The 12,417-nt window shown below is 48.2% G+C and overlaps 1 protein-coding gene across 2 annotated transcripts in view; it reads right to left on the reverse strand.

The window, feature by feature from the left end:
• Window positions 1-12,417, reverse strand: part of LOC122546669 (trafficking kinesin-binding protein 1-like) — an 86,760-nt gene that overhangs the window by 16,679 nt on the left and 57,664 nt on the right. For both annotated transcript variants that reach the window (XM_087977710.1, XM_087977709.1), the window contains 5 exons: window positions 11,651-11,781; window positions 11,488-11,562; window positions 11,110-11,247; window positions 4,443-4,519; window positions 240-470 (listed from right to left, as the gene is read on the reverse strand). In XM_087977710.1, coding sequence (XP_087833836.1) covers window positions 240-470; window positions 4,443-4,519; window positions 11,110-11,247; window positions 11,488-11,562; window positions 11,651-11,781 — 652 coding nt within the window. The remainder of the gene's footprint in view (window positions 1-239; window positions 471-4,442; window positions 4,520-11,109; window positions 11,248-11,487; window positions 11,563-11,650; window positions 11,782-12,417) is intronic.

Consider the following 12,417-nt stretch of genomic DNA (forward strand, 5'->3'; position numbering starts at 1 on the left):
TTAATGTTGAGCTGTTGTAGGAGATGGCTTTGTCCAAACTAGCTGCAGCATTTCCTATGTTAAACCAGGGACTATATTTCAAACAAACTGCACACTGTTTCATATCTCCTAAGCTTGTGAAAGGTGCTGTATAAATACGTGTTTTTCTTTCACAGGGCCATCTCAGGTACAATGGCCAAATGGCCTCCTTGTGTGTTGTGAGGTTTTACAATGTGTGTGGGAGAGGAGGAGATTCTTACAGGGTGCTCTCGTTGTCCAGGTTCAGGGTTTGCAGTTTGTCTTCCAGCCCGTTACTGGACGGATTGGACTCATACAAGCTGGTGTGGGGACTGCTGATGTGGCTGGAGCCTGGCTGTCCTGTGGACGATGGGCTGGAGCCTGGAATGTTCTGAGGCGATTGGGAGCGAGATTTCAGCTTCACTGCCTGGTTGACTGCCCGGACTGTCTCAAAGACCCTTCGGTTGTAGTTACTGCGAGAGGGAAGCACAGCGTTAATAAACCTTCACCCTGAGCACACTCAGGTGTCTCTGCCAAAGGTGAGTGGGTCACACTCTCACTTCTGAGTTAGGAAGTTATAGGTTCAAGTCTCACTCCAGAACCTAAGAATTGAACTCCAGACCAACACAGCCAGGTCCATACGGTACAGTACGGGACTGAAGGAGAATGACTTGTCACAAATTCTGTCTTTCAAGACGTCATTAAACCAAGACCCTGACTAAACTTTCAAATAAGTCTAAAAGATTCCCTGGGAAAAGTCTGAAGAAGGGTTTATGGGCTGTTTGCAATGCTCTTTGTTCAGCAACACTCCCCAGGACCTTACCATTAAGTGTGTAAGTCCTGCCCTGATTTGCTTTCCCAAAATGCAGCACCTCGCATTTATCTGAATTAAACTCCATCTGCCACTTCTCAGCCCATTGGCCCATCTGGTCCAGATCCTGTTGTACTCTGAGGTAACCCTCTTCACTGTCCACTACACCTCCAATTTTGGTGTCATCTGTAAACTTACTAACTGTACCTCTTATGCTCGCATCCAAATCATTTATATAAATGACAAAAAGTAGAGGGCCCAGCACCGATCCTTGTGGAACTCCACTGGTCACAGGCCTCCAGTCTGAAAAACAACCCTCCACCACCACCCTCTGTCTTCTACTTTCGAGCCAGCTCTGTATCCAAATGGCTAGTTCTCCCTGTATTCTGTGAGATCTAACCTTGCTAATCAGTCTCCATGGGGAACCTTGTCGAACGCCTTACTGAAGTCCATATAGATCACATCTGCTCTGCCCTCGTCAATCCTCTTCGTTACTTCTTCAAAAAACTCAATCAAGTTTGTGAGACATGATGTCCCACGCATAAAGCCATGTTGACTATCCCTAATCAGTCCTTGCCTTTCCAAATACATGAACATCCTGTCCCTCAGGATTCCTTCCAACAACTTGCCCACCACTGAGGTCAGGCTCACCGGTCTATAGTTCCCTGGCTTGTCCTTACCATCTTTCTTTATTAATGACACCACGTTAGCCAGCCTCCAGTCTTCCGGCACCTCACCTGTGACTATCGATGATACAAATATCTCAGCAAGAGGCCCAGCAATCACTTCCCTAGCTTCCGACAGAGTTCTAGGGTACACCTGATCAGGTCCTGGGGATTTATCCAATTTTATGCATTTCAAGACATCCAGCACTTCCTCCTCTGTAATATGGGGACATTTTTCAAAATGTCACCATCTATTTTCCCATGTTCTCCATCTTCCATGTCCTTCCCCACAGTAAACACTGATGCTAAACACTCATTTAGTATCTCCCCCATGATTAGATTCCTTACAGTGTAGAAACAGACCTTTCAGCCCAACAAGTCCATACCAACCCGCCGAAGAGTAACCCACCCTGATCCATTTCCCTCTGACTAATGCACCTAACACTGTGGGCAATTTAGCTTGGCCAATTCACCTAACCTGCATATCTTTGGATTGTGGGAGGAAACCCACACAGACCACAGGGAGAATGTGCAAACTCCACAGACAATCGCCCAAGGCTGGAATCAAACCTGGGTCCCTGGCACTGTGAGGTAGCAGTGCCACCGTACCACACATCTCCTGCAGCTCCGCACAAAGGCTGCCTTGCTGATCTTTGAGGGGTCCTATTCTCTCCCTAGTTATCCTTTTGTCCTTAATATATTTGTAAAAACCCTTTGGATTCTCCTTAATTCTATTTGCCAAAGCTATCTCATGTCCCCGTTTTGCCCTCCTGATTTCCCTCTTAAGTATACACCTACTGCCTTTGTACTCTTCTAAGGATTCACTCGATCTATCCTGTCTATACCTGACATATGCTTCATTCTTTTTCTTAACAAAACCCTCAATTTCTTTAGTCATCCAGCATTTCCTCCACCTACCAGCCTTTCCTTTCACCCTGACAGGAATATACTTTCTCTGGATTCTCATTATCTCACTTTTGAAGTCTCCCCATTTTCCAGCCGTCCCTTTACCTGCGAACATCTGCACTCAAACAACGTTTGAAAGCTCTTGCTTAAGGCCATTGAAATTAGCCTTCCTCCAATTTAGAACTTTAACTTTTAGATCTGGTCTATCCTTTTCCATCACTATTTTAAATCTAATAGAATTATGGTCGCTGGCCCCAAAGTGCTCCCCCACTGACACCTCAGTCACCTGCCCTGCCTTATTTCCCAAGAGTAAGTCAAGTTTTGCACCTTCTCTAGTAGATACATCCACATACTGAATCAGAAAATTTTCTTATACGCACTTAACAAATTCCTCTTCATCTAAACCTTTAACACTATGGTAGTCCCAGTCGATGTTTGGAAAGTTAAAATTCCCTACCATAACCACCCCATTATTCTTACAGATAACTGAGATCTCCTTATAAATTTGTTTCTCAATTACCCTCTGACTATTAGGGGGTCTGTAATACAATCCCTATAAGGTGATCATCCCTTTCTTATTTCTCAGTTTCACCCAAATAACTTCCCTGGATGTATTTCCAGGAATATCCTCCCACAGCACAGCTGTAATGCTATCCCTTATCAAAAACACCACTCCCCCTCCTCTCTTGCCTCCCTTTCTGTCCTTCCTGTAACATTTGTATCCTGGAACATTAAGCTGCCAGTCCTGCCCATCCCTGAGCCATGTTTCTGTAATTGCTATGATATCCCAGTCCCATGTTCCTAACCATGCCCTGAGTCCATCTGCCTTCCCTGTTAGGCCTCTTGCATTGAAATAAATGCAGTTTAGTTTATCAGTCCCACCTTGTCCCTGCCTGCCCTGACTGTTTGACTCGCCCCTTTTCCCAACTGTACCAGTCTCAGATTGATCTCTTTCATTACTATCTCCCTGGGTCCCACCTGCCCGACTTTTGTAGTTTAAATCCTCCTGAGCAGCTCTAGCAAATTTTCCCGCCAGTATATTAGTCCCCTTCCAATTCAGGTGCAATCCATCCTTATACAGGTCACTTCTACCCCAGAAGAGATTCCAATGATCCAAAAAAATGTGAATCCTTCTCCCATGCACCAGCTCCTCAGCCACACATTCATCTGCTCTATCCTCCTATTCTACCCTTACTCGCTCATGGCACTGGGAGTAATCCAGATATTGCTATCCTCAATTACTTCCTTTATAAAGTCCTGCCTAACTCCTATATTCTCTCCTCATTTTCTCATCCTATGTCATTAGTTCCAATGTGTACAATGACCTCCTGCTGGGCTCTCTCCCCTTTGAGAATGTTCTGCACCCTCTCAGAGATATCCTTGATCCTGGCACCAGGGAGGCAACACACCATTCTGATTTGTCGCTATCAGCCACAGAAACATCTGTGTGTGCCTCTGACCAGAGAGTCCCCTATCACAGTCAATTGCTTGGAACCTGGCATACCCCTCATTACATTAGAGCCACTCTCGGTACCAGAAACTTGGCTGTCAGTGCTACATTCCCCTGAGAGTCCATCATCCCTACATTTTCCCAACAGCATTCTTGTTTGAGATGGGGATAGCCACAGGAGACCCCTACACTAGCTGCCTCCCTTTCCTACCTTTCCTGAAGGTAACCCATCTACCTGACTGTATCTGCAGTTCATCTCCCTTCCTGCAAATGCTATTCATCACACCCCCTAGTTCCTGTAAATTCCTCCTTATTGCCACTACCTGCCACTCCAACCAGTCCATGCAATCCGATAGGATTTAGAACCAAACACACTTCCTGCAGAAACTCTTTCTAATCTCCCTTCAACCAACACAAACCAGAATTCTTCCTGACCAAAAACAACACAGATGGAAGCTCATACCAAACCAGTAACAACATGCTCACATCTAAATTCTCAGCCAAACATTCAGAGAGCAAACTCAGCTCAAAACTACACGATTCAGCATTAACTGCTCAGTTTGACAGTTCTCAGTCGGAGGATGAGCTGTGTTGCAGTGTACGTCTCTCCTACCTGTTCTCCAGAGACGCAGCAGTATCAATGTATAAGCCTTTTCGCATTGTTCCTTCGATTTCAGCAGCTAGAGAGTCCTTCAATAGAACAGATCTTACTTGTAACAGGAGATAGGTACACAGTAACATCTCACAAAGGAACATTCCCATTGTGTTATGTCTCACTGTTAGTATACATTTAACAGACATGCTCCTGATACCATCACAACATGTGGCCTGAAGATATAAAGATCTCAGGCCCCACTTTACCCAGGATCACATGAAGCATGACACTCTACTATGAATGTGTCTGAAGGGTATAATTATTGTGAATAATAGTTAAATATAGTAAACACCACTTGGATTTTTCACTAAGTCTTCCAATTCCCACCACTACCACCACGCTGTGCATTTTATCTCCAGCAGAATGTTTTATTTAATGTTTATGTTACCCCAAATAAGATAAGAAACTGAAGAGTAGACAGTTGAGAGAGTGCTGCAGTGATTGAGCAGGAGATGTCCTCTGCAGCTGTATTTATTGTTTGTGATAAATGTATCAGTGCCATTTAACAGCAAGTGAGTTCTCCAAGTTATTTTTACCAATATTTATCTCCAAACTAAATTCACTTTCAAAAGGTTATCTGCTTCTCGTTCACTTTGTGCAAATTAGTTGCTCAGTTGGAACGTTTCATTGGCTGTGAAAGGACTTTGGGACTTCATGGGACTGTGCAATCCAGATCTTTAATACTTCCAGGTTATCCTGACCTGAAGGTGCAAGCTTTCTCTGGGACACAGGCTCCATAGCAACCTGTGTCTCCCCAAACATCTCTCAAACATCTCCCCATGTCTGTGAGTTTGAATATTGCATTGCCATTGATCATTGGCAAATCAGAGTTCACCAGTTCTTAGATAATACGCCCACAAATTCGGCCCTGGACATTGATCAGGAGCACAAGTCCTGACTATAACCGAGGGATTTTCCATTTGTTATAAAGCTCAGTTCAGTGATCCGAACAGGGATAGAACAGGATAACTCTTTGGTCACCTCAGCACAAAATTACGCATCTTTGAAAATGGAGACAGTCTCAGGCTGAGCAGTAAATAGTACTACAGTGCCAAGCGCTTGAAGTGGTCCCTGGTAAAGGCCCCTAGCCCATGGAGCAGGAGATTATCTTAAAATACCAAAGAAATGTGGATGCTCAAAATCCGAAACAAAGTCAGGAATGGCTGGAAAGCCTCAGCAGGTCTGGCAGGATCTGTGACTGTTCCTCAGAACTGATTGTAGCTCATGCTCGAGAAGGGGTTGGGGAGGGAAGGGGGAGGAGTAACTGACAGGTGGAGTTGGAGCCCTGGGAGAGAGAAACATAGTTGGATGGACAAAGGAATGGTTAAAGGTCATCCCGGGAGAATGAATAGCTGCTAATGGGGACAGTGTGTGGCTGATAATGGGTTGTTTATGATAGCAGCCTGTGTGATGACAGGGCCTGGGGTATGGACATGGGAGGAGAAAGTGAGGTCTGCAGATGCTGGAGATCAAAGTTGAAACTTTATTGCTGGAACAGCACAGCAGGTCAGGCAGCATCCAGGGAACAGGAGATTCGACGTTTCGGGCACAAGCCCTTCTTCAGGAAATGTCCTCCCATGGACATGGGAGGACATGCTCAGACCCTAAAATATTGAATTTGATATTGAGCCCTTAAGGCTGCAGGGTCCCCAGGTGGAAAATAAGATGCTGTTTCTCCATCTTGCACTGAGCTTCACTGGAGCACTGCAGCCAGCCGGAGACAGAGATGTTGGAGAGAGGGAAGTGGGGGGGGGTGTGGAAGTGGCAGGCGACTGGAAGCTCAGGGCCATTTTTGTGGGCAACACGTAGGTGTTCTGTGAAGCAGTTATCCAGTCTGCGCTTCATCTCCCCAATGTAGAGGAGACCACATTGTGAGCAACAAATGCAGTAGACTAGATTGTGGGAAGTGCAGGTAAAGTAATGCTTCACCTGGAAGGTGTGTCTGAAATCTTGGATAGTGTGGAGGGAGGTGTTGCACCTTCCACAGTTGCAGGGGAAGGTGCCATGGGAATCTGCTGGGAATATAGGAGGAGTGGCCCACATTGTTCTGGAATATATGTCGGGTGCTGATATCTTGCTGGAGGTGGCGGAAATGGCGGCTGCCAACCGTCTGGATGTGTTACTGGTGGGATTGTAGGTGAGGATAAAGGAGATGGAAACAAGGGGATGAGCCTCAAAATATGGGAGATGGTTCCGATCTGGCTGAGAGTCCTGCTGGGAATCTCTCATTGAGGAAGAAGGTAGAGATTTCAGAGGCTCCCATGTACAAGCTGTTATCACTGAAACAGATGTTACCTGAACTGAGAGAATGGAATAGAGTATTTACGGGAAGTAGGGTGTGCGGATGTATTGTCATGGTAACTGTGGGAGTCAGTGAGGTTAAACTGAAAATTAATGGTCATTCAATCCCCAGAAATGGAAACAGAGATTCCAAGGAAGAGAAGGGAGGAGTCAGTGATGGACCAGGTGAAGGTGAAGGCAGGAAGAAAATTAGAAGCTGAATCAATTAATTTTTCAGATTCCACAGGAGGGAGTGAAACAGCAGGAGATTTGTCAGACATCCCCAGGATTATATTGGTTACTGGACGCTAAAGGCAGTGAGGTATCAGACAGTGTGGAGACAGTGTGTTTACCATGGGATAGACGGGTACGGTGTGGAGACGGTGTGTTTACCATGGGATAGACGGGTACGGTGTGAAGACAGTGTGTTTACCATGGGATAGACGGGTACGGTGTGGAGACGGTGTGTTTACCATGGGATAGATAGGTACGGTGTGGAGACGGTGTGTTTACCATGGGATAGATGTGTACGGTGTGGAGACGGTGTGTTTACCATGGGATAGACAGGTACGGTGTGGAGACGGTGTGTTTACCATGGGATAGACGGGTACGGTTTGGAGACGGTGTGTTTACCATGGGATAGACGGGTACGGTGTGGAGACGGTGTGTTTACCATGGGATAGAAAGGCACGGTGTGGTACCGGTGTGTTTACCATGGGATTGACAGGTACGGTGTGGAGACGGTGTGTTTACCATGGGATAGACGGGTACGGTGTGGAGACGGTGGGTTTACCATGGGATAGACGGGTACGGTGTGGAGACGGTGTGTTTACCATGGGATAGACGGGTACGGTGTGGAGACGGTGTGTTTACCATGGGATAGACGGGTACGGTGTGGAGACGGTGTGTTTACCATGGGATAGACAGGTACGGTGTGGAGACGGTGTGTTTACCATGGGATAGACGGGTACGGTGTGGAGACGGTGTGTTTACCATGGGATAGACGGGTACGGTGTGGAGACGGTGTGTTTACCATGGGATAGACAGGTACGGTGTGGAGACGGTGTGTTTACCATGGGATAGACGGGTACGGTGTGGAGACGGTGTGTTTACCATGGGATAGACGGGTACGGTGTGGAGACGGTGTGTTTACCATGGGATAGATAGGTACGGTGTGGAGACGGTGTGTTTACCATGGGATAGACGGGTACGGTGTGGAGACGGTGTGTTTACCATGGGATAGACAGGTACGGTGTGGAGACGGTGTGTTTACCATGGGATAGACGGGTACGGTGTGGAGACGGTGTGTTTACCATGGGATAGATAGGTACGGTGTGGAGACGGTTTGTTTACCATGGGATAGACGGGTACCGTGTGGTACCGGTGTGTTTACCATGAGATAGACGGGTACGGTGTGGAGACGGTGTGTTTACCATGGGATAGACGGGTACGGTGTGGAGACGGTGTGTTTACCATGGGATAGACGGGTACGGTGTGGAGACGGTGTGTTTACCATGGGATAGACGGGTACGGTGTGGAGACGGTGTGTTTACCATGGGATAGACAGGTACGGTGTGGAGACGGTGTGTTTACCATGGGATAGATGGGTACGGTGTGGAGACGCTGTGTTTACCATGGGATAGACAGGTACGGTGTGGAGACGGTGTGTTTACCATGGGATAGATGGGTACGGTGTGGTACCGGCGTGTTTACCATGGGATAGACGGGTACGGTGTGGAGACGGTGTGTTTACCATGGGATAGATGGGTACTGTGTGGTACCGGTGTGTTTACCATGGGATAAATGGGTACGGTGTGGAGACGCTGTGTTTACCATGGGATAGACAGGTACGGTGTGGAGACGGTGTGTTTACCATGGGATAGACGGGTACGGTGTGGTACTGGTGTGTTTACCATGGGATAGACAGGTACGGTGTGGTACTGGTGTGTTTACCATGGGATAGACAGGTACGGTGTGGAGACGGTGTGTTTACCATGGGATAGACAGGTACGGTGTGGAGACGGTGTGTTTACCATGGGATAGACGGGTACGGTTTGGAGACGGTGTGTTTACCATGGGATAGACAGGTACGGTGTGGAGACGGTGTGTTTACCATGGGATAGACAGGTACGGTGTGGAGACGGTGTGTTTACCATGGGATAGACAGGTACGGTGTGGAGACGGTGTGTTTACCATGGGATAGACAGGTACGGTGTGGAGACGGTGTGTTTACCATGGGATAGACAGGTACGGTGTGGAGACGGTGTGTTTACCATGGGATAGACGGTACGGTGTGGAGACGGTGTGTTTACCATGGGATAGACGGGTACGGTGTGGAGACGGTGTGTTTACCATGGGATAGACGGTACGGTGTGGAGACGGTGTGTTTACCATGGGATAGACGGGTACGGTGTGGAGACGGTGTGTTTACCATGGGATAGAAAGGTACTGTGTGGAGACGCTGTGTTTACCATGGGATAGACAGGTACGGTGTGGAGACGGTATGTTTACCATGGGATAGACAGGTTCGGTGTGGAGACGGTGTGTATACCATGGGATAGACGGGTACGGTGTGGTACCGGTGTGTTTCCCATGTGATAGACTGGTACGGTGTGGTACCGGTGTGTTTACCATGGGATAGACAGGTACGGTGTGGAGACGGTGTGTTTACCATGGGATAGACGGGTACGGTGCGGAGACGGTGTGTTTACCATGGGGTGGACGGGTACGGTGTGGAGACAGTGTGTTTACCATGGGATATACAGGTACGGTGTGGAGACGGTGTGTTTACCATGGGATAGACGGGTACGGTGCGGAGACGGTGTGTTTACCATGGGGTGGACGGGTACGGTGTGGAGACGGTGTGTTTACCATGGGATAGACGGGTACGGTGCGGAGACGGTGTGTTTACCATGGGGTGGACGGGTACGGTGTGGAGACAGTGTGTTTACCATGGGATATACAGGTACGGTGTGGAGACGGTGTGTTTACCATGGGATAGACGGGTACGGTGCGGAGACGGTGTGTTTACCATGGGGTGGACGGGTACGGTGTGGAGACGGTGTGTTTACCATGGGATAGACAGTACGGTGTGGAGACGCTGTGTTTACCATGGGATAGACGGGTACGGTGTGGAGACGGTTTGTTTACCATGGGATAGACGGGAACGGTGTGGAGACGGTGTGTTTACCATGGGATAGACAGTACGGTGTGGAGACGCTGTGTTTACCATGGGATAGACGGGAACGGTGTGGAGACGGTTTGTTTACCATGGGATAGACGGGAACGGTGTGGAGACGGTGTGTTTACCATGGGATAGACGGGAACGGTGTGGAGACGGTGTGTTTACCATGGGATAGACGGGAACGGTGTGGAGACGGTGTGTTTACCATGGGATAGACAGTACGGTGTGGAGACGCTGTGTTTACCATGGGATAGACGGGAACGGTGTGGAGACGGTTTGTTTACCATGGGGTAGACGGGAACGGTGTGGAGACGGTGTGTTTACCATGGGATTGACGGGTACGGTGTGGAGACGGTGTGTTTACCATGGGATAGACAGTACGGTGTGGAGACGCTGTGTTTACCATGGGATAGACGGGAACGGTGTGGAGACGGTTTGTTTACCATGGGATAGACGGGAACGGTGTGGAGACGGTTTGTTTACCATGGGATAGACGGGAACGGTGTGGAGACGGTGTGTTTACAATGGGATAGACGGGTACGGTGTCGTACCAGTGTGTTTACCACTGGATAGACAGTACGGTGTGGTACAGGTGTGTTTACCATAGGATAGACAGTACGGTGTGGAGAGGGTGTGTTTACCATGGGATAGACAGGTATGGTGTGGAGACGGTGTGTTTACCATGGGATAGACGGGTATGGTGTGGTACTGGTGTTTTTACCATGGGATTGACAGGTACGGTGTGGAGACGGTGCGTTTTCCATGGGATAGACAGGTACGGTGTGGAGACGGTGTGTTTACCATGGGATAGACGGGTACGGTGTGGAGACGGTGTGTTTACCATGGGATAGACGGGTACAGTGTGTAGACGGTGTGTTTACCATGGGATAGACGGGTATGGTGTGGTACTGGTGTTTTTACCATGGGATTGACAGGTACGGTGTGGAGACGGTGCGTTTTCCATGGGATAGACAGGTATGGTGTTGAGACGGTGTGTTTACCATGGGATAGACGGGTACCGTGTGATACCGGTGTGTTTACCACGGGATAGACTGGTACGGTGTGGAGACGGTGTGTTTACCATGGGATTGACGGGTACGGTGTGGAGACGGTGTGTTTACCATGGGATTGACGGGTACGGTGTGGTACCGGTGTGTTTACCATGGGATAGACGGGTACGGTGTGGTACCGGTTGATGGAGCTGTTTGGAGCAGTCTTGTTCCGCAAATTCTTCATCTCCTCTTGGGCTTCATGCAGCATCGCATCACACTGGGAATATTTCTCCCGCAGGTACTGCACCTAATACACAATCAAACCAAAACGTTACAATCAAACCAATACATCGCAATCAGATCAATACATCACAATCAGATCAATACAGTGCACCATTTTAATCAAATAACCTGTTCACTTCAGCAACTGGGAAAACAGTGACAGTGAGTGACAGTGTGAGGGATCTGAATTAACATCAATAGAGATACAGTCAGTAACACAGGGCTTGGGAAAGTGGGGAGGGGTGTTCCTGATTTTGTTACCCACCTCAGTCTTTAATTGCTCCTGAGTATCTCTTGCTGCGACAAGGTATTGAGTTAGCTCTTCATTTTCTGTCGTGCACTGATTTAAGACAAAATGCACATTTGAAATTGTACTAATGACAATGCAATGTTGGAGCTGGGGTGGGCTTGGTGAATTGCTGACATACCATTTTACATTTCTGCTGGAGTTCCACAACTCTCGCGAGGAGAATGCTGATCTCTTCCTGCTGTTTTGCTGAATCCTCCACCTTCTGTGACAGCTCCTCAGAAACAGCTGCCAATTGGTTATTGCTTTCCTCTGCACCATCACCAGATGAACCACAAAGTTGATGAGAGGGGACAGAATGAGGGACAGATTAGAATGTGTCGAGGGTGACCAGTCTCCAACTCAGAGATTGTTCCCTGAATACCCCTATTGTTCTGTGTCTGACCCACTGAGCCAATGCCGCACACACCTCTCTGGTCCACACACTGCTGACCACAACCTGAGCCCATGAAATTGCACAGATGGGGAAAGTTCGGAATCACAGCCACAGGGTGAGATTAGCTGTGTGCAGTTACAGGACAGGAACACAGGCCCCATCTCGGCCTGTAACAACCCCACCTCCCCAAACCCAGCTCTCCACTCTCTAACCGAAAACCATTCAATCATCAAACACCTAACTTTCTCCAAGATTGTATCACCAATAAAGAGAAATTAATCAGAGACAACTGGGAGGTGGGGGTCGTTGTCTGGGCCCAGCATTTATTGCCCGTCCCTAGTTGCCCCTTGAGAAGGTTGGGGTGAGCTGCCTTCTTGAACCGCTGCAGTCCACCTGCTGTAGGTAGACCCACAATGTCCTTAGGGAGGGAATTCCAGGATTCTGACCCAGAGACAGTGAAGGAACGGGGATATATTTCCAAGTCAGGATGATGAGTGGCTCGGAGGGGAACT

This window comes from Chiloscyllium plagiosum, unplaced genomic scaffold (genome assembly GCF_037043375.1).
Source record: "Chiloscyllium plagiosum isolate Xiang-an unplaced genomic scaffold, Cpla_swu_hap1 HiC_scaffold_32, whole genome shotgun sequence".
Classification (NCBI taxonomy): Eukaryota; Metazoa; Chordata; class Chondrichthyes; order Orectolobiformes; family Hemiscylliidae; genus Chiloscyllium; species Chiloscyllium plagiosum.